This window comes from Chenopodium quinoa, unplaced genomic scaffold (genome assembly GCF_001683475.1).
Source record: "Chenopodium quinoa cultivar QQ74 unplaced genomic scaffold, ASM168347v1, whole genome shotgun sequence".
Taxonomy (NCBI): domain Eukaryota; kingdom Viridiplantae; phylum Streptophyta; class Magnoliopsida; order Caryophyllales; family Amaranthaceae; genus Chenopodium; species Chenopodium quinoa.
The window spans coordinates 823,461-849,228 of record NW_018742903.1 but is presented as its reverse complement, the minus strand read 5'-3'; the positions used below and the strand labels follow the sequence as shown (position 1 = coordinate 849,228).

General features: G+C 38.7%; 1 protein-coding gene across 1 annotated transcript; it reads right to left on the bottom strand.

Annotated features, from left to right (window-relative positions):
• Window positions 1–24,276: 24,276 nt before the first annotated feature.
• Window positions 24,277–24,753, bottom strand: LOC110727250. Its single transcript, XM_021906817.1, has one exon. It carries the CDS (start codon window positions 24,751–24,753, stop codon window positions 24,277–24,279), a length of 477 nt encoding a protein of 158 aa, XP_021762509.1.
• Window positions 24,754–25,768: the final 1,015 nt, after the last annotated feature.

Genomic DNA, 25,768 nt, shown 5'->3' with positions numbered 1-25,768 from the left:
ATGATTTTCCATATCACCCTCAATTTGATATTGATTTTTAAACTTGTCGTATGAGCCATGTTCAAACACATTATAAATGAGACACAATATTAAATATTCATATAAAATAAATTTAGTATTCATAAAGTATTTTTATAAAAAATAAGCAACAATCAAAACATTTTAATGTCACCTACCTCAATTTCCAGACCATTAGTTTGGTTGGTATTATTAGCATGCATATCAGAAACATCTTCTCCTCCCAAATCCATTTTCACCTAAACACACCCTTTTTTTTTTAACCCAAGCTGCAAATAATCTAAACACACCCTTGTTGACTTTAAATTTGAATATTTGAAAAAGAATATATTATTCTCTGTTAACCAAAATTATAAAGCAAATTTTGAATATAAATATTGACTACCATGTAACAAAAGATAATAAAGAATCTTTTTTTGTTTTCTATAAAAAATAATTAAAAATCTCTTATATTATTTTTTTATTTTAATAATATTGTAAAGAATATTTTACCATTTTTATATTTTTGGTAACATATCTTTATACATATATATGGTATACAAATTTCCAAAAATTCAAATACACTAATATAACCGTTGTATAATATATTTAACTTATTTATAGGAAAATAAAAATTTAAATAATGTATTATACATAACGTGATTATCACCTTAATGACTCCTTAAATATCGCTTAACTTGCTTATCATGGTGGGTGTCAGTATTTTTTTTTAATTTTATTTTTTAGAAAAATCATGGTGGGTGTCAGTTATTCTTCTGTGATGTAAATATTTTTACCCTTATATATAATACAAAAGGTATTACCTCCTCTCCCTTATCATCTTCCTCGACCTCGGAGTCAGAGGAAGTCTCAATAAACTCGGGAGGAGGCTTGCGGATAGCTTTGGCCTCTTCCTTAAGGTAGACGTGCTCGAGACGGCGAGTGAAGCGCTCCTAATAATAAGCCGTCTCGCCTTCATCAACCATCATGGAGAAGGCCTCGTACAATCGGCTCTTCAGCTTCTCTCCAACCTTATGTTCAATTCGGATGGCCTCTTCATGATCAATTGGTCGAGGAGCCTTCAGTTGCTCAGATAAGTCCGCAATGGACATGTTCAAGCGCTCAACCTTAAGCCAAAGGGAGGATACTTCGTCAAAGGCTGTCTGGAGAGCTTCTTGGGAGGAGGACAGCTCGTTCCTCAGTTTTTCGGAGGCATCAAAGCCCTCCTTCCACCAAGAGGCGTTCGCAACCGCCTCATTCCTTTCCACCTAAAACGCCTCCCAAGCCAGCTGCTCCCGTATCGCCAATTTTGACGATCTCTCCAGCCTGCTTAGTCGATTTCTCTAATAGCGCAATCATGGCCGCCTTGTGTCGGATCTCTTACATGGAAATTGTTCCGGTGTTTTCGTCGGAGATCCGTCTTATATCACCCTAGTTCGTCTTATCTTCTCTTTTTCTTTGACCTTCCATTCCAGGAAGGCACCGAGCCTGAGGAATATCTGCATTCGGACGGAAACAAGTTAATAAGACCTAAATGTGAAAATAAACTAAGTATTGAGGCTTTGGCAAAGTGTGGTTGTAGGACTTTAGATACTATAAGCAGAATTGCATGAATCATATTCATAAGCATCTAATAACCAAGATCATTGCATAACACATAAAGAACATATACTTATACCTTTGAAGTATGATTTCACAAGTGATCGAGCAAGAACAATACGGAGAACTAGAACCCCAAACGTGATTCCTCTACTTGGTCCATGGGCAAGAATTGAACCTCCACTAATGCTAGTTAGTTGTGATTGGAACCTTTCAATCAACCTTCTAGGAAGGGGAGAGGAACGAACAAGCCATGAACCACCACACCACCAGCGAGCACCACCTTGGCCGGCGTCTGTACTGTACGGACAGGGAGGAGGAGAGAGAGAGGGGCGTGCGTGAGAGAAAGATTAAGGTTAGGGAGTTTGGTCGCTTGCTTCATAATTCACTGTATGGGTAAATTATAACTTGTCATCAAAACCTAGGCAAGGACTCTATTTATCTATCCCATACATAACTAGAGTCCATGTGAAGCCCAATCTCTTAATCCAATCTAATCTAATCTAGCCTTCCTATTCACATGGCTTGTCATTACCTCATGAGCCCCATTAATGGGCTTCATACTTGTTCAATCCAATACCCTTGTGTGTAACCTCATATGATCCATTCTATTGGGGTTTGGACTATTTGACTAGCCCAAAGCTCGTTTATCATATCTAGCAACAGACAATGACGACCCAAAAGAATGAACTAATTATTTTCATAATAGTGATCGTTGATATATCTAGTGATTGCACTTGACGAAGACATAAATCCTTCAATCTCCCACCTGTCTGAGACAAGTATACAATATTCAAATTCCTTAAGTCAATGTGTGTCGATTTGGTAATATGATTTCATCTCATGTCGTGATCATATAAATCTACAAATCCATTTGAGCAAGGCCATGCGTTTTCTGAATTCTCCCTCTTCAAGAGGCCATGACACATTCCTAATTAAATAGGTAGACTCAATCCAATCTTGAGGCAACCAAAGCTCCTGTTGATGAGTCTATTTTATATACATTTTTGGTGGGTTGGGTAGTATTACTAGTGTATAAAGCCTATTAGTAGGCTGACATTGGGGAGGTTAATTAGATTATTTTACTTTTCCATTAATCTTAGTTAATGGTTTCGGTAGTATAGACTATAGAGCACTTATTTCTCTACTTTTCAGTATTAGATTCCTTCCTATGTTTTAAGGAGGATTTTTAGTTAGTTTGGAGTTTTTCATTAGTAATTCCGTATCTTTAGTTATTTACGATCTCGTAGTTCCATCACTTTGTTTTATTATTATTCATTGTTCCTGCCGTTAGTTTAGTCCTTTTTGCTTTCTTATTTTATTATTAGTTTTCATTATTATTGTTTTCAATAATGTTTAATTTAATTACTTTGATTAATTTAATTTTAAATAGGAAAAATTGCATTTATTAATCCCAACTTTGCACAATTTCATTTTATTAATCCCAACTTTGGAATATTCTGCAATAATCCCAACTTGAGGTGTGTTTTCATTCTTCATACCCAAACCGGTCAATAAAAGTCAACAACCTTCTATTGTAGGTTGCTGGACACGTGTCGCCACGTGTGTGGTCCATTTTTTTTTACTTAACCAAATTATTTTTTTTTAAAAAAAAAACAGAAAATTAATTTTTTTTTATTTTTTATTTCCCATCGCCACCAATTCGCATCACAGCCACCCTCACCGCCAAGGCTTGCACCGGCAGGCGTGCCAGCTCAGTGAGGGGGGTCAGAACTCAGGGGTGGCTAAGGATTTGGGGTCGGAATTCAATGGGGCTAGGGATTTTTGGGTCGAAATACAGTGGGGGCTGGGGATTCACCGGTGGGTCGCGACGGGAAAGGGGAGGGGAAGGGGAGGGGGCTGCGACGGGGGGAGGGGAAGGGTAGGGGGGATGTGACGGGAAAGGGGAGGGGAAGGGGCTGCGATGGGGGGATGCAAAGGGGAGGGGGGCTGTGACGGGAAAGGGAAGGGGAAAGGGAGGGGGCTGCGACGGGAAAGGGGAGGGGAAGGGGTTGCGATGGGTTAGGGGAGGGGTGCTGCGGTGGGGTGATGGTGAGGGGAGGTAGGTTGATTGGTGGTGGTTGCCATGGCAGCTAATAGCCATGGATGAAAAACAAAGAGGAGGAGAGAGAAAATGGGTCTTTGGGTTTTTTTTCTTTTTTTTTTAATTTTATTTTAATTAATTTATTTTTATTTTGATAAACCAATTAGCATGCAACATGTGTCAAATAAATGGTTTTAAATTTTTTTTAACCCTTTCTTCAAGTAACCGGTAATCCGGACCGAAGAATGAAAACACACCTCAAAGTTGGGATTATTGCAGAATATTCCAAAGTTGGGATTAATAAAATAAAATTGTGCAAAGTTGGGATTAATAAATGCAATTTTTCCTTTTAAATATATGTGAGTAGATTTATTTCTAGGGTTGTGAGGATCCATAAATAATATGAAGGGGTGAATTATTATTGTTGATTTTCAATGCTTTGATTCATTTCCTATTGATTGATTTAATGATATGCAATTAGATTAGGCCTGGTTTAATTTTATGAGTTTTGCAATATTGATTCGAGATTCGAGAGATGAGAATTAATGTTTAGGCTTAGTTTCAATAGGCAGGTTAATTCATAAATGGTTAAGTCGGGATTCGAGAGATGCGATGTAATACCGATAGATTAATTCTCTGATTATAATGCGTAGCGAAAGCCCTTTATAATCTGGTTAATTTATGCATTGATAATTGATTGTTACGTTTTATCATGGAGTATTAATTACTGGTGAACCTATGACCCTAGATCTTTTTGTTATTGCTTATTCCCTTATTTTATTTATTGTCATAGTATAATTCTCACAATTCTTCCTTGTTTCTTGATAATTTTGATAAAAATAATTTATTAAGAATAAAATAACACTGTTTCCCTGTGGATTCGACCCTACTTCCCTATCTATGTTAGTTAGTGGTTTTAGGAATTACTTTTGATTAGGTGATACGACTTTATCTTGTCACCTACTCAAGTTTTGAAGTAACCAGGAAACACCTTTTATAGTTCCCTTTTACGGACTAACATTGGGTGTACCACAATTAAATCAATCATTGAATGAAATCAATGTTCTACTCATGTCAAAAGAATCCACTAATATATATACTTGAACTTCAAAGTAGGTCAATAGTTGGATCATGCATCATTCATGCATACCCATGTGATTGACCGAGCATCTATATGCCCCTATAGCCCATGAAACTGCGCTATCCAATCAATCTTACATGCTAGTCCATTAATTGGAATCATTTATGTCCAATTATAATGATTTCGAACTAGAACTTAAATTATTTATGAATTTAGGTCACCTATTGGGTTTCATTCACCAAATCATTGATTTGATGAACCCATCAATTCATAATTATTTTGGACATTTTATTTAACATCAAAAACCATAGTTAAATAAGAGAAATAATAAATTTCTAATTAAGCATAATTCTGCAAGTAAATGTATTACATATGTAATAAGTTTTCTCAAAACAAATTCAACTTAAATTATATTACTTGCTTCAATCCAGTTGCCCTAGTATGAGCCTCATGCTTAAGCTGTGGAAGGGGTTTAGTAAGCTGATCAGCGATATTCTCATCCGTATGAACTTTGCTCATCTTGACGTCTCGCCTGCCAACGATCTCTTGAATGAGGTGATACTTCCTCTCAACATGTTTGGATTTGATATGTGACCTTGGCTCCTTTGATTGAGCAATGGCGCCAATGTTGTCACATAACAACTTGATTCCTTCTTGAACACTAGGTATAATGTCTAGCTCTATAAGGAACTTCTTAATCTAAACTGCTTCCTTAGCTGCTTTTACAGCAGCCAAACACTCAGATTATGTCGTAGAGTTTGCGACAGTTCTTTGCTTCAAACTCTTCTAGCTCACTACTCCTCCATTCAGACAGAAAATGTACCCAGGCTAGGAATTGAAATCATCTCTGTCTGTTTGGAAACTAGCATCCGTATCAAAAGGAATAGTGTCCTTCAAACAAGTGTATTATTCCAATAGAGGGTTCGGAATTCATTAGGAAAGCTAATTATTTAGTGAGGTCAAGTGATCGGAATGCCTAGCTGGAGGCCGCTTCCGATCAGTAATATTAATGTATAATTAATGTTACAGCTTGCTCTTGGCTGAACCCTTTGGGTCATACCCAATCGTGTAACCAAATCAAAGCGACGAATTAATCCAAGGGATTAAATGAGTCGATATAGATTTTACGAACTAAGACGTCGGATTCCGAGCTTAGAGCATCGAAGCCAAGCGTCATAAGTCGAGTCGAATTTTTTAATTAGTCAAACAACAAGTCAACGCGCGTGAAAATCCTAGCCTCGATATGGCCTAGCCAATCGAGGACTAGGTGGGCTAGCATGGCTAGCCGAAGTCCTAGCCGCAAGGTAAGGCTTGGCCGCAAGCTCAGCATGCATCGTACGCATGGCTAGGCGAGCTGGTCGAGCAAACCATACGGGTAAGGCATGCTGTCTAGGCTAAGCATGCATGCGGGTTTACATGCCCAGCTGACTGCATGCTAGCACCAGCACGCATCAATGCATGGGTAGGCTGGCAGGCCATGCCACAAGCAAGCAGCAGCCTGCCAGCATACGAGAGCTAAAAGCAAGGCGCGCCAGGCATAAGCTACTAGCATCGAGCTTGGTGCGTAGCAGTAGCAATGCCCAACAACAAGCAGCCCGCATATGCGTAGCTTACTATTGTGGGCTGATGCGGCAAGGCCCAGCTGGGCAGGCCTAGCCGAGGGACCAGGCGCCAGCATGGATGCCTTGGTGCCCAAGGCGGGCTGCCAGCTCGCCGTCTCCCATTGCACCGGTTTGTGAGGGGTGGTTTGCTTGGGCAGCAAGGGGAAGGTGGTCCTCCCCTTGTGGTCCTCACCTACCCCATTGCTCACCTTGTGCCACATGTTGTTCGATGATTACCTTGCCATTTTAGTTTAATTTAGAATTATATTAATTATTTCTTTTAGAATTTTACCAACTATCCTACATTGAAAGATGATGGGAAATCTCGGGGACATTTCCCTAGCTATAAATACTAATCATTAGGTATTGCGATTTTCACTTGAGTTGGTGAACTCTAAGGGATCTCAAAAAGCGAGAAAACCATAGTTTGTAAACTCTAAGTTATTTTTGGTGTAACCCCGTCTAAGCTACGGGGTAGGGACCGGTTCCGGTTCGGTGAGCGAGGGTGTGAACCGTGGAAGGTTTCGCACTTGCGGAGCTTGAAGCTTTCAAGTCTGAGCTCATTGAGTGAGCGAAGCACGCGTCGAGGGTGAGTTTCTTTCTCTCTCTTCTCTTTATGTGTTTGTGTTTTGTTTATTTGCATGCTTTTGTTTATGTTGTAATTATTGTGCATGCGATCCGGGTTCCGGGTTTTGTTTCCGCACAGTGTCGGACACCCTAAAACCCAACAGCGGTATAAGAGCCTCTTGCGTTTAATTTTTACAACTAAAAATTAATTAAGGTGATTTAAAATGAAAAAAATTTCTGGTTAAGCATCCTAATTAGATTAGGAGCTCATTTTTAATTAGATTATAATTGTATTTATGCTAATTTTGGCTTATGAACCCCGATTTCGACTTAAAAATAGTGAATTTTGGGTGGAATTGACGTTCTAAATCATTCTTTCCCCACAAAGTCATTAAAAATGACCATCCAGAAGCCAAAATCAACCCAAAAAGTTGTTTTTCGACGGGTTTTTCTTTTAGAACGAAAAATTTTAAATCTTTAAACCTTGATTAATTATGGCATGCAATTGTTGGATTATGTGTTTGATTATAATATTAATCTTCTGCAATTTTAACCTTAATAAGCATGTTTATGAAGTCATATAGGTGCTTAATTTGGTGAGCTCTTAATTTCACATAAACTTGAAATTTCATATTCTTGCAAATAAATTGCTTGTAATGTGAAAGTTTATGTGAACATGATTTTTGAAGCCCTTAAAATGTTAAAGATTCAATCTTTAATTAATGGTTTAAATTGTTGAATCTTATCTTTCTAAAATCCATAATGAACTAATTTTTGGTTTTAATCATTTTGGAAGTTGATTAAAATCTTAAATGTTCATACTTATGCTTGAAATATTATTGTTCTTCATATTAGAAGATTACGATATTCAAATGTGCATAAGTAAGTGTTGGATAAATTATATCATTGGATGATTGATTATTTATTCAACTATTTTGTCAAATCTCATTATTGATTTATTTTGGTTAAATTAATTGTGAGAATAGCCCTCAATTTTTATAGCATCAAGTTGAGCTAAAAATAATTTAAAGAATGGTTCTTGAATTAATTTTGGTTTGTGCACTAAATTGAATTTAATTAAGTTGGACTTGTTTTATTTTCAATATTGCTCGATATAAATTCTAAAATCAATTTAGAATTAATTTTTATGTCACATGGAAGTTCGGAATAAAATTCGGACGCACAACAAGCGCTTAATCGAAGTCGATGCTTAGAGCACCTAGGCTCGGCTAGTAGGGCTGCTTGCCACAGCCTACATGTTGGTGCCGAGTCAAGGCATGTGCGAGTGTGTGCGAGGGAGTATGCGTGTGGTTGTGAGCGTGAGTGTGTGCAGGGAGGGCTAGCAGGCTAGGCGGGTGACTACGGACCACGCAGCCACCAGCGGATGCTGCTAAGACGCCCACGCGAGCACCTAGCAAGTGCTGCTGGGCTGGGGGCGAGCACTCGCACCATGCCGCAAGGCTTGGCGCTGCTGGGCAGCTGCTGTGGCTAGCAGTTGCACGTTCCAAGGGAGCCTTGGTGCGTAGGCCACGTGCGTGAGGCCGGCCTTGCGAGCCATACTTGGTGCCTAGCTAATCCCCTAGGCCTTTTGGCTTGGGGCTAGGCACTTGGCATCAGTTTTTGCTTAGTTTTGCGTTTTTAATTAAAATGAGGCTAGGCCTAGGCTTTTCCGGCACTTGCATTAATTGGATTAATTTGAATTAAGTTGAATGTGGAATTTAGTAGGAGCTTCATTAATCGTTTTGAGCTATTATTATTGTGTTAATTCACATAATCGGATAATTACTTTGACTCGTTTTAATTAGGCGCGTTAATTGGATTAACCACCTAGGTTAGTTCCTAGTTTGCGCTCGTTTTGCATTGTTTCTTGAACTATTTGTAAATTGCATGGGCCATTCATCTTAGAAGCGAATGGATGAATGGAATATATATTCTAATGCAGGTTTTACAAAATGGCAACTAGTGGGGCCCGACTAGGATAGTAAATACGGAATTCGTTTTGTTTTGTATTTTTGTAAATCTAAATACGGATTGCGTGCCGTTAAGTATTTTTGTACTTAAATTATTTAGATTAGTCCTAGATTTTCTAGTATGTTGTAATTGGTGGTGATGTCTCGAAGACGGTGTTTCTAAGAAGACGGAGCTAAGAAGATGCAATGAAGGCCCTTGAGGATTTGAAGATTCAAGTTTCAAGGGGTCATGCTAGTTGCCCAATGCATCTCTATTTCTGCCTTATATATTTTGATTATATATAATTGCGATATAAGATGCATTTTTAGGATTTCAGATGTTGAATGATTAGTTTAGTTCATTTAAATCAACCAATATAGAAACCCTAAGTCCCTATAAAATTGGGTTAAAATTTGTCATTCCAAAATGACACTTACCGAACTAATGAGAATAGTAAAGGGCTATACCAAAGCAAGGCATTACTACTTTCCTAGGGACGTAAGGTATACTAGGTATACGCGTTAGTTTTGTTAAACTCAACGATATCAGTAAGGAGTCCTTAGATGTCGTGGCAATGGAGATAAACGTCAAGAAAGCATTAGATGCGACGTTTTACCGAATCAAGAATAGCTTAGAGCTATTAGCAATTAGATTGCTTACCTTAAAATATTAAGTGTTAACACAAGACAAAGCATGCTTAATCACTTTTTGATTTTTGGGGTCTTGGAATCGTTTTATTCTTGCTTAAAAGGGGACAAATTTAAATGTGTGGATAATACACTTAATAAGATTGAAAATCTGCATGTATGCTTTAAATTACTTTCTTATTGGTTTTATGAATGGTTTTTCATTGCAAATTCTTTCATTTGTAGTAAAATGTCTGCAATTAACACAACATGTTCCCGGAACTCCCCGACAAGTTGGCTTTTAGCCTAAACTTGGTCAACTTCAAAGAATGGGAGGAGGAACTCCGGAAAACTCTACAGAATTGTCTCATGGAGTACATTTTGGATACTCCCATTCCAAGCTTCTACTCGAAGGGAATCATGAGTGATGAAACACATGATGCAAGGTCTTCCAATTGTAAAAAAGTGTCATGACTAATGGCTAATTCCATCCCGGAAGAATGGAAGGAAAAATTCTCCTCCTATTTTCCGAACATGTTCCTCCAAGCACTTGAGGACATTGTCAATGTGAGGGTCACCAAAACTCTCAATGGCAACTATGATGGACTTGTGTTTGATGTGACTAGATCACTCTCAAACATGAAGATAAAGCCACCGGAAGAGGGTTGCCTTGCCAAGGAGAGGTACCGACTTTTGTCTAGGGTCTACAATACCAAATTGAGACCCGGTATACCCCTCCAACCTCATGTGCTTAGAATGACTAGGCTCTTCAAGCATATGGAGCTTCTTAGAATCCCATTAGAGGATGAGATGGCGGGTCATATCTTGCTTTCCTCACTCCACTCGAGCTATGATGCACTTAGGATGCATATAGCTGCTAGGAAGGAGTTACACTCATTGAAAGAGGTGGTACAAGTGCTTTGCAAGGCTAACTCCTAAGGAGCAACCAAGCTGCCCTTGAGAGTAAAGAAGAAGGAGTTTAAGAACAAAGCGAAAATGCGATGCTTTTATTGTGGTGTGCAAGGCCACTACAAGAGGGAATGCAAGATCTTTCGAGAAGATGAGGAAAAGAGGAATGTTCCATCGAACTCCGGTATCTTCATTAACACTTATGTATAAGTAATTCATAGGTATTGGATACCATGTATGACTCACTTTATGCTCCTATTACAGACACCAAGTGAGAGAATTCACAAGTGAATGTGCGACTACAACCGGACGATGAAGATGGTCCTTCTACCGTGTTTGTACGAACAATATTTGTCTTTTGGCTTGAAATAGAACTAATTCTTTTTTTTATTATGTTTTGCTTACCATCGAACATATTTTAATCTATGGCGTCGGACGCTTGGTTGTTTTGATCACAAGACTATAACAATGGTTTTTTTGAATGTCTTGCTTATATGTTTTATGGGATTACACATTTTCAAATGTGGCTAGACAAACAAGTTTATAATGTTAATGATACCACCAAAAGGGCTAAGACCACCGAGTCGAATCAATCGTACTTGTGGCATTGTCGTCTTGGCCACATTAACAACAAACGCATCAAGAAACTTCATCATGAAGGGATTCTTGATTCATTCGACTTAGAGTCGTTTGAAAATTACGAAGGATGCTTACTTTGCAAGATGATAAAACACCCATTCTCCAAGTTGGGAGAAAGGGCTAGTGACTTATTAGGTCTTATACACACGGATGTATGTGGACCAATGAGCACAATTGCAAGAAATGGTTATCGTTATTTTATCACATTCACGGACGACAATAGTAGATATGGCTATATTTACCTTATGTTGCACAAATCTGAATCCTTTGAGAAATTCAAAGAATTTCATAGTGAAGTGGAAAATCAGCTTAGCAAGAAAATCAAAGCCCTTCGATCGGATCGAGGTGGCGAGTATTTGAGCTATGAATTCGACGACCATCTAAAAGAACATGGTATTCTCTTAGAATTGACACCTCCCGAAACTCCACAATTACTACTAGAAAACAGGCCATTTCCGACGAAAAAATTCCGTCGGAAACACCCTGAATTCCGTCAGAAAACACTGTTTCGATGGAATTTCCGTCGGAACGTGTTGTCAGAACACCCTTTGTAGGAAAAACGGTCATTTCCGTCGGAAATTCCATCGGAACAGTGTTTTTTCCGACGGAATTTTTTTCGTCGGATGAGGTTTTCTAGTACCGAAAAGTCTGTCGGAAATTTTCGACGGAATTTAAATCCGCCGAAAAAATTCTGACGGAAATTCCGTCGGAAAATTTGAACTAAAAAAATAAAAAAAGCCCCACCCACCACCCCCACCACCAGCCCACCCACTGCCCCCACAACCCAGATTCCCACCCACCAGCCCACCCCCTGCCCCCACAACCCAGATCCCCACCCACAAAACCCCCACAACCCAGATCCCCACCCACGAAACCCCCCTAACCCACAACTACCCACAACCCACCACCACTACAACCCACAACCACCGAATACCCAGATCTACCCACCCACCTAAACCACATTCCAAAAAAAAAAACAAATTCAAAATCAGAAAAAAATCAAAATCCAAAATCAAAATAAAAAACAAAATCAAAATAAAATAAAAAAATCAAAAACACAAAAAATCAGAGGAAAAAAAAACGAATAAATCCGGAAAAAAAAATCAAAACACGAAAAATCAGAGGAAAAAAAACGAAAAAAGGCGAAAAAAACAAAAATCGAAAAATGAGAAGAAAAAAAAAACGAAGAAAGACGAAAAACAAAAACTAAAACACGAAAAATCAGAAGAAAAAAAACACGAAAAAAGCCGGAAAAAAAAACTAAAACACTAAAAATCAGAAAAATCAGAAAAAAAAAGTAAAAAAGCCGAAAAAAATAAGAGAAAGAGAATAAGAGAACTTACTTTGAATTCCATCAAAACCCCTAATTTGGCTTGAATTTGGGTTTTAAAGGTCCAATTCAACCATGAAAACTCTAGATCTAGGGTTTTCATGGTCGAATTTGACATGAAAAACCATTAGAAGGCAGTGGTGGTTCGTGGTTGCGTAGCGGCGGTGGTTCGTGGTTGCGCAGCGGCGGTGGTTCGTGGTTGCGCAGCGGCGGTGGTTCGTGGTTGTGAAAAACGAAGGGGAAGGAGAAGGAGAAGGGGTAGGGGAAGGGGAAGGGGAAGGGGAAGGAGAAGGAGGAAAGAGGAACGAAAGGAGAAGGAGGAGAGAGAAACGAAGGGGAAGGGGAAAAGTAGAGACAGTAGAGGAGAAGGGAAAGAAGATGGAAGAAGAAAGAGAAGAGGAAAAAGGAGAGGAGAGGGAAAGAGGAGATGAGAGGACAGATAAACGAGAGAAGGAGAGGGTAAAGAGAGGCGAAGAGAGAGGAGAGAGAAATGAAAAGAGGGGGGGGGTTATGTATGACTGTGGTTTTAGGTTTGTTTTTTTTTTATTATTTAATTATTTTCCAACAGAATATTCCGTCGAAAATTAATTTTTCGATGAATTTTATTTCCGTCGAAACATTAAGTTTCGGACGGATTTTATTTCCGTCGAAACATTAAGTTTTCTGACGGAATATTCCGTCAGAAAGCCCATAAATTCCGATGGATTTTTATTTCGTAGGAAATCCGTCGTAAATTTCCAACGGAATAAAAATCCGTCGGAACTGGTCCGTCGGAAATCAGCCTATTTCTAGTAGTGAATGGAATGGAGTATTCGATAGGAGAAATCAAACTCTGTTAGACATGGTTCGATCAAGGATGGGTCTTAGTGATCTTCCTATCTCTTTTTGGGGACACGCACTTCTAACCGCGACACTTACACTGAACCACGCTCCGTCAAAAGCTATCGAAAAGACTCCATATGAATTATGGACGAAGAAAACTCAACTCCACGGTTGTCTTTTTTTAAGATTTGGGGTTGCAAAGCATATGTCAAAAGACACATGTCTGACAAACTTGCACAAAAATCTGACAAATGTTTCTTTGTAGGATATCTTAAAGAAACAAAGGGGTATTACTTCTACAACCAATTTGAGAACAAAGTATTTGTTGCTCGAGATGGTGTCTTTTTGGAAATGCAGCATCTTTCCAAAATGACAAGTGGGAGGAAAATCGAACTTGATGAAGTTCGAGAAGATGAGCAACAAAGTAAACCTGACAAAACTGACAATCAAATTGCATTGGAAGCAACTGTTGAAAATGATTAGAGTCAAACCGACAATGTTTAAAGTGAAAATGACAAAGCAAATGCTCAATATATTATCCTTCATAGGTCGCAAAGGCCAAGATCTCAACCAGACAAATACCTCAGTGTTGTCTTAACCGAGAATAAAGACATCCTAGTTATAGATGAAGATGAGCCAGCGACATATAAACAAGCTATGACGAGTCCCGACTCTGCAAAATGGCAAGAAGCCATTAAATCCGAGATGATTTAATTAAACAACACTTATTATAATTAAATTAAATTGGTCTAATTAATTTTAAAAGTAAATCACATTCAATCTCAAAATTAGGGTTTTTCATGAAATTAATTCCCAATTCAATTTAACACTTAAATTAAATAATTGATCATGCAAAATTCATAATTTATACATGAAATCAAATAAATTAAATTCATGAAAAATAACACAATCGAAATAATTCCAAAACCAAAACACAAAATCAAAATTTAAGGGTTAGTCTTTCGAAATTTTTTGAATTAGGGTTTTGGAGGGGGGGGGGTGGTCGAAATTTTCGAACAAAAACGTGGAAAATCGGTCCAATTCTAGGCTGAAATCGAGCAAACTAAATCAACATTAATGATTCCATATGTTAAATCAAATTTAAAATAATAATTGACTCATAATTAAATTATTCTCCCTCTTAATTGAATTAAAATTTGTGGACATGAAAGAATTGTATTCAATATGTGTACATGCATTAGGCTAACTGATACTAGTGTAGGACTTTAGATACTATAAGAGAAATTCCATGAATCACATTCATAAAGATCTAATAGCCAAGATCATTGCATAACACAAATGGAGCGAGTTTATAGAGTAATGTACTACCCAAATGGGAGATGTTCTCTTTGAGCGAATTCACCTAAATGGATGTCGCCGAATGTCTTACTCATTTAGAGTGGACCGTTGGATCAGGTTTGCCGCATGTACAAAGCACAGACGGTGCTTTTCCCATTTTAAGGGAGACGTAATTGAAAGGAATGGTGTCCTTCGTACAAGTGTATTATTCCGATACAGGGTTTAGAATCAATTACAGAGTTAATTATTCAGTGAAGTCAAGTGATCGAAAGGTCGGGCTAGAGGCCATCTTCGATCAGTGAGATTAATTATATATTAATCTCACAACTCTCCTTTGACTGAACCCATCAGGTCACACCCAAGCGTGCAACCGAACTAAGGCGCCAAATAAAGCCGAAGGTCTTAATACGTCAATAAAGATGATTTGCACTCAAACGTCGGATTTTGAGCTTAGAGTGTCGAAGCCGAACGTCAAACGTCGAGTCGATTCTAGGAACTGACGAGACAAGCATGTAAGTCAAATAACATAATAACTCAACATACTTAATCGTAGCCTCGCATTAGCCTTACCATGCGAGGGCTAGGCTAGTATGGCTAGCAAGGCTACTAGCCTATGCGGGGCCTTGGCCGCAAGCCCAGCAGCCACATGTGCGTGCTGGCTAGGCGGGTAGGACATAGCCCGCAAGCTAACAGCGCTAGCAAGGCCAGAAGCTAGCAAGCTTGCTGATAACTTGTTATTTGGCATGATTTTAGGGTACTTTTGAACCTTGTTTTCGTTATTAATCGACATCAAAGTTCATTTTTTATCCTATTTTTATGCAAATTTTGTACCATCCATGCTTCATCGGTTGTTTGTGTTTTTAATGTAATGTAGTTATTTTTAGCACTATGGACGTGATCAAGCATGAGTGAGCAAGGATAAGGGCAAGCTTGGTTGATAGAGCCATGGAGGAAGAAGGAGGAATGCCTCAAAGGGAAATGAAAAGCTTTTGGAGAACCTTGAAAGGTCGTTTGCGTATGCGTCAACTTCAACTAACCATAACATTTGATCTTCTCAACCTTTTGAAGCGATTCAAATTGGAGATTAAAGTTCCTCTCAAGAGCTTTCCAACGACTGGTCACAAGTCCATTTCCGACAAGAAAAGTAGAAGTTACAGCTTCCCAAAGTTAAGCAGTCTAGGCAGGGCATTATAGCTGCACGTCCGTGCCAAAAGCTGCACGTCCGTGCCAAAAGCTGCACGTCCGTGCAGACCTTGGCAGAAGCTTCTGCCTCCATTTTGGCCCTCCTGCACGTCCGTGCCAAACTTGGCATGGCCGTGCTAAGCCTTGCACGTTCGTGCCAAATCTGGCACGTCCGTGCAGACCTTCAGTCGAACTCCTTCCTCGTTTTCTCCGTCCTTTTTATTTGGGGGTGATATAAATACCCCTTTAGAGGTCATTTGTACGGGGGGAAGCAAGGTTTTTAGAGCTTTCTCTTAGTTTTGCAATCTTAGAACATTAAATTCTCAAATCATTAGTTAGTTCTTAATTATTAGCTTGGAATTATTCAAATTTAATCATTGTAGAAGACAAAGTCCACCATTGTTGCTCACCTTGAAGCTTCATAGTAACCATTTCTTACTCATCTTTTCTACTTCTCTTTACTTTGTTGTTAATTATTTGCTAGTTATTGCATGTTTAGATTGTTGATTAGCTTAATCCTTAGTTTGAACTTGCTCATGAATTGCTTGAAATCTTTAATTGCTTTAATCTCCATGGATTGTGAGTAGTCCAATTTCTAGGGTTTGGGAAAAACCCTCAATGTAGTCACTAATTACTTGTTGTATGTGCTAATTTGGTTGTTGTGGGATGTTAATTAGTTGAACTTAAGTGGTTTAATTGCTTAGTTCTTGTATATGGCCATTACTAGAACTATTTATCCAAGCTTCCTCAACGAAGGTTCGAGAGATGAACTTGAGTTAGCTCCCTTATGCTTGATTGACCCAAAATGCCATGAGAATAGGAATTTCCGGGCAAGGGAATGTTTATGTCATCGTGATTATGCTTTAACACTTGTTTTATGCTTTGTAACCACGAGAGTAGGTTGTATTCATGATTCAAGTAATCCCTCTAGCTTGAGAGAGTAGTTGGGTGCCTTAGATGACTTCCCCTAATTTATCCCGTTAATTTACCTTGATTGTTGCATGCTAATTGTGATTTGTGATGAAATTGAGTGGTATAACCCGAGCCCTAGATTCCTCTTAATATTGTTAATCTCCTCTTAGCTTTAGTTGAATTGAATTAGAAGAAGTTACTCAAAACCAACCCAATTTAGACTTCATTTAGCTTATTTAAACGATAGTACTCGGTGGTTGATTCAACGCCTCTCTTGGGTTCGACCCTTTCTTACCCTTACTATTGTTAGTGAGACCAAGATAGGAATTATTATCTTTGGTAGGCTCGACGACGGCCCTAGCACTTGCTTGGCCTTACTAGCTGCTGCTATCATCAGCCCGAAAGGCTGTAGCGCACAGCGACCCGCATTGCTTGCGAGGCATGTTGGCGAGGCAGCGGCGACATGGCCTACTGGCAGATCTAGCCAAGCAGCAGGCTGCTAGCAAAGCACGCCTTGGTGCCCTTGGCTGGGCGACTAGCTGGCGGTCTCCCATAAGGCCCGGTTATGCTTTGGGGAGCAAGGAGACCTTGTAGTCCTCCCTTAACCCTTTCCTCTGTGTGCCAAGTGTTGTTTGATTATTTGCTTAATGAATTTAATTTATTTTAGAATTAAATTAAATGCAAAAATTTTCACTTTATGAAAAGTCCCGCATTGATAGATTTCAAAAGGATTGGAGAAGCTAAGTTTGTAAATACCCAAGCTTGCCTTGGGAATGGAATTACAAGAGTTGAACTCAAAAAAGGCATCTCTGACATAAACCATGAAAAAACCTTTGAAGTACGTAACCTCTTGTAGTAGTGTCGTGTATTAGTCAAGCCACAAATACCGACCAAGTTTCGGGCGCGCGTGTGGACTTTGTTGGAGGAGCCACGTGTGGGGTTCTTGCTCCATAGCGGTCGAAAGTCCGAGGTTCTTGATCGAGAAGTTCAAGAACGCTTAGAAGGTATGATAGTCTCTGTGTGTGTGTGTGTGTGTGTGTTTATTGCTTTATTTATTATATGCATGTTAGTCATATTAATTTATGCATGTGGTTCGGGGTAGGGTTTGATTCCGCACGGTGTTTGGGCACCGTAAAACCTAATAGTATCCAACATTGTAATAAAATATAGATAAAATTGAAACTAAAAGCAATTCTCATCTCCTAGGCTCCTCATTTACAAAAATTTACAAGGCTTAGAAGTAATAGTTTTTCAAGTTATCTACATTCTAAGTTCTGGCAAGTTTCCGGTCGACAGGTGTTTCCAGACGGTAGGTACCGCCTCTTACTTCTTCATAGATACGGTAGGGGCCTTCCCAATTGGGAGTTAGCTAGCCTTGTTTATTGGCCCTACCGGTTGCCTCCATCTTTCATAGCACAAAGTCCCCTACTTTTAAGGGTCGGTTGTGTAATCTTTTGTTGTAGGCACTTCTCATTCTCAGACGGTATACCTCATGGTGTAAGGCAGCATTGCCCCGGCGTTCAGGTAGAAAGTCCAATGCCAACCGAATGGCTTCCCAGTTAGCTTCTTCATCATACAACATGCCTTGAAGAGTCACCTCATAATGTTCAATAGGTTAGACGTCTTCAGCGCTGTATGCCATGAAGAGGTTGCCCCTTTTTCTGTTGTTCTTATGGACCAGAGCACGTGGATTAGCTCTTAAGCTTAAAGTCCGCCGGCTCTCTCAATTTTCTTCTCTATGCCGTCTAAGATGAGTTTGTTGAAAGCTTTAACCTGGCCGTTTGCTTGTGGTCGGCCGACTGATGCAAATCAGTGAGAAATTCCTTGATCTCCTAACTAATTTTTAAGGTTAGGCGTCTCAAATTAAGGGCCATTGTCAAAGACCATAGACATAGGGACCTTATACCGGGTGATGATGTTCTTCCAAATGAAGGAGATGACATCCTTAGTCTTTATGCCCTTGACAGCCTCGGCTTCAACCCATTTGGTGAAGTAGTCAATAGCTACTAGAATATACTGCCTCTAGCCTGACGCAGGTGTATACGGGACCCAAGATATCCATTCCCAATTAGGCGAATGGTATTGGGTTATGAATTGCAATCAGATTAGTTACCGAACGGTGGATAAGTTTGCCAAGCGTTGACACTTGTCACACTTTTTCACCATGTCCACGGCGTCTGCTTCTATAGTCGGCCAAAAGTAGTCTTGCCTAGTGGCTTTTCCTGCTAGATTCCTGCTGCCTATGTGTGAGCCATAGAAGCCCTGGTGTAAATCATCCAGAATCTCATACCCCCTTTCCAGGGTTATGAATTTTAAGAGAGGCTTGAGGAAGCCCTTTTTGAATAATTCCCCTATGTGAATTTCAAAGTTGGTCGCCCGTTTTTTCATGGAAACCATCTCTGGATAAGTATCCGGTAGGGTGCCGTCTAGCAGGTAAGCCCGTATGCCTTCCATCCAGGTTGAGCTCCGGTCGAGTACACTAATGGGATCTTCTTTAATACTTCGTTTTTCCATAACCTCCCAAAAGACCGACCGTGATGTATCACATGAGGCGGAGGATGGTAATTTTGACTAAGTATTCACCTGATTGTTCTCTAACTGGGGCACTTGACTTAGATGTAATTCATTAAGTGTCCTTGCCTTAGTTTTGATCGTATGAAGATATTTGATAATAGCCAGATGGGTGGCCTCATAGTCATCATGGTATTGTCTTACGACCAACTGTGAATCAGAAAAGGCGTCAATTTTCATCGCCCTTGTCGCCTTATACATGCGGATGCTTGCTAGCAGGGCCTCATATTCAACTTCATTGTTTGAAGCCTGGAACTTGAACCGTAGTGCATATTCATACTTGTCCCCTTCAGGAGACTAACATCTAATTCTAGCATCACAACCATTCATGGTAGAGCTCCAGTCCACATAAACCTTCCAAACCTAGTCCAAGTTTTTCGGCTCTACCGGATGTGTCATTTCCACGATGAAGTCGGAAAACGCCTAACACTTCACCGCCTTCCTTGGTTCGAAAGTGATTTGAAGGCTTTGAATTTTGATAGCCCATATAATCATTCGGCCAGATGATTCTAAAGTCGTCATTGACCGCTTGGGTGGCTGGTCTATGTAGACTACCACCGGATAAGCCAAGAAGTACGGTTTCAACTTCTTGACCGTTTTAAAGTGTGCAAGGAAAAATTTCTCAACTGTAGAATATCGGACCTCTGCATTTCGAAGTATATGGATAAAAAAATAGACCGAAAGCTGATTGTCCTCTCTTTTAGCAAGGATAACAGCATTGAGAGCATGATCTAAGGCGGCTTAATACATATAAAGCGTCTCCTTCGCCAAAGAACTTACTAGCCTCGGCAAGGAGTATAGATGTTCTTTTAACTTCTGAAATGTTGTCTCAGCATCATCTCCCCATTCAAACATTGTTTTCTTTCTAATGGCTTGGAAGAAATGGAGGCATTTGTCACCTAACCGGCTAAGGAATCTCTCTAATGCTGCCAGACAACCATTTTACTTTTGTACTTATTTGACGGTTCTAGGTGACTTCATGTCAATGACCACCTGCACTTTCTCTAGATTTTCCTCTATCCCCCTTTGATCGATTTAAAATACAATAAACTTCCCAGACTCAACACCAAAGACACACTTTTTGGGATTAAGCATGACCTTATGCCGCCTGAGTGTGGTGAACGTTTCTCGGAGATTAGCAAGGTGATCAGCCTATTGTTTGGATTTAACTATTGTGTCATCAATATACGCCTTAACATTCCTGCCAACCTGATTAATAAACACCGCATTTATCATGTGCTGGAATGTTGTCGAGGCATTCTTCAATCCAAACGACATCACCGTATAACATAATAACTCCTGATCTATGATGAATGCCGTATTTTTTTGATTTTTTTCCATCGGGGTATCTGGTGAAAGCCTGAATAGGCGTCCATAAAACTCATCATGACATGTCCAGATGTAGAATCGACCTGAATGTTGATTTTCGAAAGTGGATAACTATCCTTCGGACATGCCTTGTTCAGATCTGTATAATCTACACACATCCGGCAGATACCATTCGGCTTTTTGACCAATACAACATTGGCCACCGAGTCGAGATAGTGACATTGCCGAATGTCTAACAACTTCTTGACTTCAATGACAGCCGCCTGACTCCTTTCCTCACCATGATTCCTTTTCTTTTGTCTAACATGCTTTTTCTTCGGTCAATGGCGAGTTTGTGGACAGCAAGATTCAGACTTATGCCGGGCATCTCTTCCACTTCAAAAGCAAAAATGTCATTGAATTCCTTTAGCAATTTTTGTAAGTCTACCCCCAAATTGGAAAATGCAACCGTCCCCACCTTAACAATTCGTTCTGGACGTGTCTCATATATAACGACGTCAATATGCTCTCCAACCGGCTTGGGACGGAGTTCATCTGACCGTTCCCAGGTCAGCTCTTGCTATTTCTTCTCTTTTTTTACAGGCACCAGCTAGTCAGCTTTTCTTTTCTTGCCGCCTGCTTGTAGGACAGACTCAGATTCCTTATCGTCTTCAACATCAATTGACTCAGCCTCCCGGCTCATTGCAGTAGGCTTAACATCGGAGAGGTAGCATTCTCTTGCTACCTTCTAATCCCCATAGAGAGAACCGACGCCGCCATCATTCCTTTCAAATTTTATCAGCATGAGGGAAGGGACTATGACGGCCTTGGACGTATTGAGGGTCGAATCTCCTGTAATGAGATTGTAGGTTGTCATCTGTTTAACGACCAAGAACCAAACGACCATATTTCTTCTTGCACCCTTTTCTCCTAGCCGGATGGGTAGATTAATTCGGCCGACTATGTGAGTGACTCTACCCCCAAAACCGACTAAGGGGTGTGAGACCTCATGCATGCTGCTATGGTTGTACTTCAACTTTAACAAACATGCCCAACTAATTATGTCAGATGAAATGCCGATATCAATCAAAATTCGGCCAACTTTAAGGTTGGAAACCTTGCATTCAATAACCATGTGGTTATCATGTGGTTGGCGGACCTTGCCCCGGTCCTTCTCAGTGATACAAACCTCATAGAATGCCTTAGCAGACGTTTGATTTTCCTCAATCGAATTTATCATTTTTCTGACATGATCCTTGGTGCCTCTTGTAACACTCCAAATCTCCCTCTACGAAAATACTAGTATAATACATATAATTATACCGTAGAGATAAGTTAGGCGTATTACCGCTGCCCGATTACGCAAGGCTACTCAAAACTACTTAACAAAACCAAAACTTTGCAGCGGAAACTCAAACTCTTTCTGTATTAATACATAATAAAATAGTAACCATAGTTAATAGTACTCAAAATAGAAATAAATCCAACATTCCTAATACTAGGTGAAGCAAATCTCGGGACTCCCATATGCTTATTCATTGACTCCAGCTGAAAATAGTCAACACTGCTACCATTAAGGTAAATAGGGTGAACCTAAACAAATACAAAATACGGATCAACTAGCAAAATATGCTAAGTACGATAAGTGCAGGATAATCAAAACTAAATTTATTAGCAAACATGCTTTTAAAACCAATTCCAGTAATCATTCCAATAATTCCAAACTCATAAATCAAAACCAATTCTCAAGTTAAGATTCTCAAAATAATTTTAATAACTCAATAATTCAATAATAATGATTGTTAAATCAATTCCTCTTTTTAAAAACCCAATTCCTCTCCTAAGTGTGCACGCCCCCAAAAGTTAATATCTTTATATTGAAAGGCTATCCTTGAGAAATGACTCGGTCATAGAAAGTCTAAAGTCTTATCAGCCAAATCCGCATAGTGGGATTAATATATTAATCATGCTTTTAAAGCTTTAATTTCAATAATTCTCATGAAATTCTTCTTTGAATAAAATCAACCTTTATAATAGGTTAACTCAAAATTCCTTTTTATTCAATTCAACCTGCTTTCAAAATCAACCTTTCAAATATGATAAATAATTCAATCATTCAAAACATGATACTAAAAATCCATTCTCAAACATATTTATTAAAACATGAATTCTCAATATTATTTCATAAATCATAATTCAAATTAATTTAATTCAATCATCATGAAAATCACACAAAACATGCTTATTCAATCCAATCAATTTCAAAGGTATCTAGCAACCTAAACGTACCTTGATCCCGGCTTAGCAAACACACAAAGAACCTCAAGCACTCTTGTCTAACACACTCTACAATTAAATATTACATTAATTAATATAAGGTCATCAAATAATCACAACAATTAAAATAAAACCCCTAATTATGTGTACATGAACCTTATATAATTTTTTTCATAAACTTGAATAATAAACTGATTTTATTTAATTTAAAAGACTCATAATAATTTTTATAAAACCATAATGGTAGAATTAATTAAGAGAATAGATGAAGAGATAGAAAATTGAAGAAGGAGAAGGAAGAAGCGGCTCGGCAAGGAGCAGCAGCACGCCGGCAGGTGGTTGTTGCTTGTGGCTGGCATCGGTGGTCAGCCGAAGGTGGTGGCTGGCGGTGGCGTGGAGGTTTGTGGCAGTGGTGGTGCAAGAAAAATCGAGAGAAGGAGAGGAGAGTGTCGTGAGAAATAGAGAGAAAAGAGAGGGTTTTGGTGTGAGTTTTTAGCTTTGATGCATGGGGTATTTATAGGCTAGAGCATGCAAGAATTAACATAAGAAAATGTAGGAAGAAATATGACAAATTTAGTTTAAGGAATTATTTGGAAAAGAGAGTTAAAGAATTTAGGAAAGTTTAGTTTATGGTGATAAGTAATGAAAAAATATGGTAAATAGTTGATCATGAAAAATAAAATGATACGTAGGCTTTGCTTGGGGAATAATCAAGAAATATTTAAGGCAAATAAATAGTATGAAAAATAGGAATTAAGTATATATGCGAATTTAAGGAAGATAATTAAAATACAAAAATACTATATGGTGGCCGAAAATATTGAGCATTACATGCTTATATTTTCGGACCTCCTTATTAGTTTTTAGGCATTATTTTGCTAGATTTTAAGGAATAAAAATGATTGTATAAATATATTTTGTAGAAAATAATTAATTAGAAAATACCAATTAATCACTAATTAATTTAAATAAGAAAAATCAGATTTTCTACACTTAGAAAATTTGAAAACCTAGCTAATTAATTAAGGAAATTCGACCCTTAATAAAATAATTAGGTAATACAATTTTGCTTAATTAAAAAATCCAAAATATATATATAATCCAATTTTAAAAATAAAATAAATGGATAATAAATCTTATCCAAAATCCAAATTAATAATTGAGTTCTGAAAATGTTTTTGGCGCTAAAATTCTAATATCATTTTGGCTCAAAAATTCAAATAGTAAAATAAATTACTAAAATACCCTTTTTAGAAAATACTAATTAATTAGTTAATTAGAAAATACGTCTAAAAAATACGGGGTATTACAGTCTACCCCCCTTACAAGAAATTTCGACCCGAAACTTAGGATAAAGAGATATGATAATCATAATAAGTTATTGGTTCATGCACATCCTAACCCGACTCGAGACCACAACTAACTCAAGAATGACTAAAAATTACTCAAAAATGACTCGAAACACAAACGCGCGAAACGCTATTGCCTCTACCCTCCTTTAAAGGAGTTACGTCCCCGTAACTCGAACACTAACCTTAGGCAAACAATTCTGGGTAACGTTTTCACATATCAGCCTTGGCTTCCCATGTAGCCTCCTTAGTTTTATGGTTCGGCCATAACACTTTCACAATTCTCACATCCTTGTTTCTCTTGTTTCTCACTTTAGTATCCAAAATCTTCACTGGTCTTTCCTCATAGGTCAAATTCTCATCCATTTCAATGGTTTCAGGTTGTAACACATGTGTCACATCAGGTACATACTTTTGAATTTGACTCACATGGATCACATTGTGAACCCATTCCAAATCATTGTGCAAATCCAAATTATATACCAATTTTCCCACTTTCTGGATGATCTCATATGGCCCTATGTATTTTGGGCTTAGCTTCCCTTTCTTCCCAACCCTCGTTACCCCTTTTATGGGTGAAATCTTCAAAAACTCTTTTCCTCCCACTTGATATTCTTCATCCCTTCTTTTCAGATCAACATAACTCTTATTTCGGTCTTGGGCTGCCTTTTTCTTTTCTTGGATTAACATAACTTGTTCACCATATCCTTAGTCATCTCAGGCCCAAGCACCATTGTTTCACTTATATCATTACAGCAATTTGGGCTTCTACACTTCCGTCCATACAGAGCTTCAAACGGTGCCATACTAATGCTTGCATGATGACTATTGTTGTAGGAAAACTCAATCAAATCCATGTGGTCTTCCCCAGACCCTTGATACTCCATCACACGTTCTCTCAACATATCTTCCAACGTTTGAATTGTTATCTCAGTCTGTCCATCCGTGGGAGGATGAAATGTTGTGCTCATTAACAACTTCGTTGCTATCGCCTTTTGCAAATTTGCCAAAAGTTAGACAGGAATCTTGAATCTCTATGCGAAATAATATCCGTGGGTACCCTATGGTACTTCACATAAAACTTCACATAAGCTTTTCCCAGCTGATCCATAGTCCAAGTACTTTACATGGGTATAAATGCTGCTGACTTTGTCAACCGGCTGTCCACTATTACCCTAATAGTGTCATTTCCATCCTTTGTCTTAAGGCAATGCTCTAACAAAATCCATAGAAATTGAATCCCACTCCCAAATCGGCACATCCAAGGATTGGACATTTCCTTGAGGCCTACGATGCTCAATCTTCACAAACTGACATGTCAAACACTTTGCCACAAATTCAGCTACTTCTTTCTTAATATTGGGCCACCAAAACGTCTTCTTCATATCCTTATACAGCTTATCCCCTCTAGGATGTATTGAATAAGGAGAATTATGGGCTTCTTCCATCAGCCTCTGCTTTTAATCTCCACAACTATGTGGCACACACCATCTTCCTTGAAACGAATACTACCTTCATCACCAATGGCAAAACCCAACACTTGACCTTCATCGATGCTTTTCTTTATTGCCTTTAACTTCTCATCCTCAAGTTAACTTTCCCTGATCTCATCATAAATGAATGGTTAAATCACCAATGCATTCAATATTCTAGTCACTTCTCCATGTTCTATCACCTCCAAATTCATTTTTTGAAACTCCACACA